General features: G+C 30.4%; 1 protein-coding gene across 1 annotated transcript; it reads right to left on the minus strand.

The window, feature by feature from the left end:
• Positions 1 to 647: 647 nt before the first annotated feature.
• Positions 648 to 6906, minus strand: LOC145004899 (uncharacterized). Its single transcript, XM_078963924.1, has 22 exons — positions 6173 to 6906; positions 5710 to 5824; positions 5497 to 5597; positions 5225 to 5316; positions 4851 to 4986; positions 4673 to 4741; positions 4492 to 4593; positions 4315 to 4413; positions 3920 to 4030; positions 3608 to 3814; positions 3375 to 3482; positions 3172 to 3267; positions 3044 to 3100; positions 2804 to 2950; positions 2660 to 2719; positions 2476 to 2580; positions 2228 to 2389; positions 1777 to 1850; positions 1566 to 1689; positions 1345 to 1436; positions 1141 to 1261; positions 648 to 931 (listed from the first exon to the last, which is right to left on the minus strand). The coding sequence occupies exons 1-22, from the start codon at positions 6773 to 6775 to the stop codon at positions 779 to 781; spliced, it is 2934 nt and encodes a 977-aa protein (XP_078820050.1). The 5' UTR covers positions 6776 to 6906; the 3' UTR covers positions 648 to 778.

Below are 6906 nucleotides of genomic sequence, written 5' to 3' on the forward strand. Positions count from 1 at the left end.
CTATAACAAAATATTCACTTTATGATATGAATCTAATCTTCATAAAACATTTTTCTCAGAAAATAACTTTTTTGAGAAAAAAAAAAAATACAAGTTTTTCAACAAAATAACGATTTCTTGAAAAGTTTGTGATTCATAAAAATGAGTCGAAGCAACAAAAATGTTAGATTTTCTTGAATTATGAATATCATGATCGAAATTCATTGACATTTCATGATAAATGTTGGAATTCACTTCTTTTATTAAATTTGACTACATGAAACGTTTGTTTTTGAGAAAAAAAACAAGTTTTCAAGAAAAAAAAAAAAAAAAAAAAAAAAACGATTTTTTGAAGAGTTTGTGATACATAAAATGACGTCAAAAACAACAAAACGATAAATTTTCTTGAATTATTAATATCATGATAAAAATGCATGGTCATTTCATGATAAATGTCGAAAGGATGGTCGAACATCACACCTTTCAATTTGATCCTTTTTTTTATGATTAACCCTATAAATTATCTAGTTGATTTTGATGTTTCACAATTTATAAAACTTGATAACAAAAAAAAAAAAACATTCTCAATAAATTAAGGTTAAGTTTGAACCAGATAACTAGAGACCTAGTCTAGATTCTCTAATATCTTTACTGCTAAGACAAACATATAGAGACAATATAGACGATTAAGTTTTCATTGTGTGGGGTCTTAATAAAGGTCTCCCTCCATTAAGTACATTAACTTCCAAAATTCTACAAAGATCAAAACTAGTTTATTGAACAACATATGAAGAAAGTGTTATAAGGGCAATTTACAAGGCTTGATTCCCCATGTTTTTTCTGCATAATCTTCAATTGTTCGATCACTGCTAAATCTTCCGGAACCAGCAGTAGAAAGTACGCTCATTTTGCACCATTTCTCCTTATCCACATATGCTCTATCTGCTGCAGCCTACACTTAACACAAATCTACTCAATTTCATATCTGCTGTTTCTTTTTTTTACTTAATGGGGACATATATAACTTGATCTGGTAAAGCTATATAAAGAAATTCAAGAAAATGGGTCTTCCCATTTTGCCCCAAATGTTTACATATTAGCCCTCGTTTGGAGGGAATCTTGAAATTTAGGCAAAAAAATCAAGATTCAAGAATCACTTACCTGAGCTTCTAGATAGCTAGTGAAATCTGACCCTAAAAGATAGAAATCTTTGCCATTTTCTACTGTATCACATAAGGATTTGAAGTAGTCTTTGAATCCAAAGTACCCATCCCTCACCATCCTAGAAAAGTAGAAGAAATTTTGATTTATCAGACATTATGACATGACTAAAGGGTATTTTAGACATTTGGCTAATAGTCATACCTTACTACTCGTCTAAATTGAAGGGGTGCTTTAATGGTGGATTCTTTCTCACGCAATTTCGGGACTTCATTCATCTTTGCACCAAATATAAACTAAAAAGAAAGTTGTCAAATAGGTTTGTGGAAAACCAAATTTGACATGGGAATTAGAAATTATCGATAAAAAAAAAAAATGAAAACTCATCATGGAATATTTTTAGATATTTGAAGTTATAGTTATACCATGTTTTCTGCACCTATTTCTTCAATAATTTCATTTGTTGATCCATCAGCTGTTGCAAGCAACAAACATCCATTCATAAGAAATTTCATGCTTCCAGTACCTGATGCCTCATGTCCTGCAGTGCTGAAAAATAAAACAAGCACAATCTCCATTAAACCTAGGGGTATGTTGGTAATTTTACTTTTATCTCAATAATCACTTCTCACATACCTAATATGTTGTGAAAGGTCACTTCCAGGAATAACTAATTCAGCAACCGAAACATTGTAATCAGGAATAAAAACCTGCAACAATTAAAAAAAAAAAGTTGAACTCAAGAATTTGAATTTAACCCAAATAATTAAATAACTCTTCCACACATTTTTTTTCATCACAAAATGACCCTAAATGTAATATGTAACAGCTTGGGAATCTTGTTTGTATAAGACAATCTTTCCAATATAATTTGTTTCACTTGTAAAATCAGATAAAGGGTAAATAGTCATTTTATTAACTATAATTGCAGAAAGATTCTTTTTTTAACTCAATCTAAATCACCATAATTGACAATCTATAATTACAATATACTAAAATGGGTTACTAATTTTGAGGCAAAATCACATCATAAATATTAACTTTTTGGGAATTTAAAAAAAGAATACCAAAAATCATGTCCAATTACCAATTTAAGAAGGTCACCAATATCAGTGTCATTATTAATTTTTTCTGCAACAGCATGACATAACTTGATGATCTTCTTTGCAATTTCATAACCTGGTGGAGCTTTCCCACCAATTATGCAGACACGTGGCACCACTTTCCTTCTATCACTTTCTTCCATATTCTTATAAATAAAAAAATAATATATACTTTGTTATTACAAAAAAGTAACAAATCAAGAAACATTTTCCCTTTTCAAAAAGATGATACCTTTATGCAGTCATATCGATGAATAACACCTAATATATTTAAAAACTGTCTTTTGTATTCATGTATCCTCTTTATTTGCACATCAAACATTGCATCCAAACTAACCTATAATTACAAGGTAAAGATAATAAGTAAAATTGCATTATTTCTAAATGGAAAAAAAAGGAAATAAGTAATCAGAAACCTTCACTCCACTCATTGTTTCAATGTATTCAGCAAGCCTCATTTTGTTTATCTTCTTTACCTAAAAGATTAAATGTTTTTTTTTAGTAAAACAACACTTGTAAATGAAGTAAATGAAACTGAATTGAATGAATTCAAAACCTACCATTTTCCATTCATGTTGTAATTCAGGATTTGATGCATGATTTTTGAGATGAGTCAAAAGGTCAACATCATGGATCCAAGATTCTGTTCTTAACCACTTTGAGATAAGAGCACACAGTGAAGGATTGCTTACTACAATCCATCGACGCTGAAATTATAAAAAATAATAATAATAATAATAATAAAAATTAAAAAATAGACATGTTATAAGGTGTGAGTATTTGTCTAAAAGAGTTTTTACCTGAGTTACTCCATTTGTTTTGTACTGAAATTTCTCAGGCCATAGCTCATAAAAGTCCTGCAAATAGTTTAAGTTCAAAAAACTAATATCTAAAATGAAATATAAATAAAAATATTAATATTAATTACCATGAATACACGTGTTTTTAGCAATTCAGAATGAGCTCTGGAGACTCCATTAACAGTGTGAGAGCAAACAATGGACAAGTTTGCCATTCGAATATTCTGTCAACTCAATAAGAAAGGTATCAATATAAATTATAAAATATAAAACCTTTTTTTTAGTAAAATTTCTTTTTCAAGATACATAAAAGTTTAGATTTTATGAATACCTTAACAGCACCTTCTTCAACAATTGACATCCGTGACAAACGAACATAATCTTTTCCAATCTTATTTTTTAACTCTTCCATGAATGCAAAGTTTATATCATATATAATCTGTTATAAAAGAGTTTCATATCAGGAACTATAAAATAAAGTTCAAAGAAAAAGAAAAACATTCTAACAAGTTACAAATAGAAGAAATCATATCCTATGAGTTGAGTTTGAATGAGTTGACTCACTTGTAAATGTCGAGGTAAAACAGTTTCAAATAAATCCATGGGGACTTTTTCCAATGCTTCAGGTAATACTGTGTGAGTAGTAAAAGTAAAAACTTTGCAGACAATATTCCATGACCTTTTCCAACTCAAATGTTCTTCATCAAGAAGCATTCTCATCAGCTCAACTACTGAAATAGATGGATGAGTATCATTCAGCTGCAAAGCAACCTGCATTTGATGAAAAGATAAATGAGGGGTAGATTGGTAATTTTACAAAACAATATAACAAAGATAGAAGCTGTTGAAGCTTTATATATAATATAACATTATAACCTTATCTGGGAATTCATCAAAGTTGTTATGCATGTCTTTGAACCTTCGGACAATGTCTTGTAAAGATGCTGACACGAAGAAATATTGTTGCTTTAGCCTTAATTCCTTCCCCTGAAATAATGAGTAAAAATGACCATTTTACCCTTGTGTATAGAAATGATGGTAAATAACAAAATGCAGTTAATGTAAGAAGTGTTGTAAGTCACGGGTTATTTTTCTTCTAATAATAATACAAACAGAATTATATTGAATCAGAATATGTTCAGAAACTTAAATGAAACATCATTTATCCAAATAGCCTTTATAGGAAAAAAGAAATACGAATTACCGAATCAAAACAAAATAAAAAAATGAAAAATGTATATAAAAGTAGGTTGATATGATTAAATTCAAACCTGATAAGAACGATCATCAGGATATAAAACATTGCTTATTATTTCTGCCTTTTGTCTATTCACAATAGCATTGATATAATCTCCAGTATTATAAGACTCCTGCAATAAAATTATAAAACCAACATTTTATTTATACAAATATTCTAAAAAAACAAATAGCAAAATAATCACACTCACTATATCAAGTCCTTCACTCGGTTTAGCAGCCCATAATCTGAGATTTATTGTGTTTCTTGTTCCATAACCAGGTATAGGATTATCATAAGCAACAGCTTCAACCTACACCCAAGGGCAAAATCGTCATATAGCAAATATACTTAGCATATTAAACTTCTTTATTACAAAAGAAATAACTCACTGTTTCTCCTGGAATCCAAACTTTACATTTCTTTCCATTCACAACCTCCTCTTTAACACTCCCATAAAACTAGCTTCGTGATCATTAAAAGTAGTTTAGATTTCTCACAATATATAAATTATTAAACAAATATAGGAATATTTGAAAAGATATATATAAAAAATATTTTTTTTATAACCTTTACAGGATATGATACATGGACACGTTCTATTTCCCATGGATTTCCAAAGTTGAGCCAATAATCAGGTTGTTCATGTTGGAAGCCATCTATTATTATTTGCCTAAAAAGCCCATATTGGTAACGTAATCCGTATCTGAAAATTAAAATACAAATTTTTATTTTTATTTTTATAACCAAAGAATGTAAATAAAAGTAAAGACTTTGAATTTTAGTAACATGATGGGACTCTTAGACTTAAGAGTGTTTGGATGCTGTGTTTCAAAATGATTATTGTGGCTTGAAGAATTGTAAAGAGATAATATGGTAGTTAATGTGAGGGGTAGTTAGGTAATTTCACAGTTAGGAACCAATGAAGAATAAAATAATATTACCCCCATGCAGGAAAATCCAATGTTGCTAAAGAATCCATTTGGCATGCAGAAAGCCGAGCTAAACCACCATTGCCAAGTGCTGCATCTCCTTCCTTTACAATAATAATAATAATAATAATATAATAATAATAATAATAATAAAATAATATTATTCATACATGCATGAAAAAATTGTAAGTCTGCATTTGTACCAGTTACCAGTTACCAATGACGGTGACAGTAACAGTAACAGTGACAGTGACAGTGACAGTGACAGTGACAGGTGACATTACCTGCTCTGCAAGAACTTCATACTCAAACCCAAGTTGGCTTAAGGCTTCGGCACATTGATCCTTTATGCCAAGGTTAATAACACTATTTGATAACGAACGACCTGAATTTTGAAATTTGAAATTTGTTATTGTAATGCAAAAATCTTGAATTTAAATAAAAGACTTGTTGTTATTAAATAAATGTTGTACAAAAATAAATAAATAAATACTTGCCCATTAGGAACTCGAGTGAGAGGAAGTATAAACGTTTAGGATCCTTCTTTTTGAAATGTTGTTGTGTGTCATGCCATCGTTCAATTAATCGGTCCCTCACACTATGTGACAACGCCTGCAAATAACATATTTAATTAATTATATAGTTTGTAAAAAGCTAATAAACATGAGTAATTTTTTCTAAATATAAATAAGTTTGAAATAGTGAATATACTTGGGATATTTTATTCGGTGCAAAAGATGTTGTTAGGGTTGGACTTTGGAGACGGAATCACCTTTTGATACATTATTTTTTGTGCAAAATCTATGGTTTTAGATTATCTTAAGGGTTTATATGCACTTTTTGAGATGCGAAAATTGGATTTGTTTTTGAAAAGTATCGACAAAAGGCTGCTTAACTTTACAAAAAAGTTTCTGAAGTTTCGTTAAACTAAAAATACACAAAAACTGTTGAAATCTTTACCTGATAAGCTTCAAAATCATCAAAACTGAATCTTGATCTTGCTACTGTGTACTCAACATGATGAAGAATATCCTTTTGAAGACTTACTGGATCGTTTTTCAAGAACCCATCCATCAATTCAAACATCCTCTCTGTTTTAGCCCCCGAGAACCCTGCTTTCCTCACCACAACACCTTCACCGCCATTAATGGCGTCCATCAATGCATTCTCGATTCTGATCAAACTCTCGTTATCTTCAATCTTATTCCCATTCGAATCAGTGACCTGAAACTTTATCACAAAATAATCTTCTTTTTCATCAAATTCCATTGTAGCTTTCTCAATTCTATGCCCTTTTAAAACCCTAGTGATTGCCGGAAGCAAACCCATTTTGTCTTGAGCTCGAATTACGAAAACGGTACCGTATGTTGCATCTTTTTCGACTGTTACAGATGAAATAGAAGTACTCGAAGCTCGAATTGTCAATTTGCAGACATTTGTAAAGGTTTTATTGAGTGCATTTTTTCGAAGTGAAATTGGTTTGAGTGACGCTAAAGACGAACATCTTTCGCTTCTTGGTTGATTACATTTTACTGTAGCGAGAGAAAATGGAAGGACTGACATTGCTCAAATTTTCCAAGAATTTGCAGACGTTTGTGTGAAAATAGGGATGAATTTCATGAAGAGGTCACAGGTGAGTGATCACGGGGATTCTGTGTGTGGGTTTAAGGATCCAAGAAAGAAGTCGATTTGAA

Source organism: Lactuca saligna, chromosome 7, assembly GCF_052625555.1.
Source record: "Lactuca saligna cultivar CGN05327 chromosome 7, ASM5262555v1, whole genome shotgun sequence".
NCBI lineage: Eukaryota > Viridiplantae > Streptophyta > Magnoliopsida > Asterales > Asteraceae > Lactuca > Lactuca saligna.

What these genes read in the sequence shown, in the direction of transcription:
- LOC145004899 (XM_078963924.1), bottom strand. Translation starts at nt 6,775, where the DNA reads ATGTCAGTCCTTCCATTTTCTCTCGCTACAGTAAAATGTAATCAACCA. An exon ending in ATGATTTTGAAGCTTATCAG is followed by an intron (nt 5,825 to 6,172) that starts GTAAAGATTTCA and finishes TGTTATTTGCAG; the next exon opens with GCGTTGTCACATAGTGTGAG. An exon ending in CTGATGATCGTTCTTATCAG is followed by an intron (nt 4,031 to 4,314) that starts GTTTGAATTTAA and finishes TCATTATTTCAG; the next exon opens with GGGAAGGAATTAAGGCTAAA.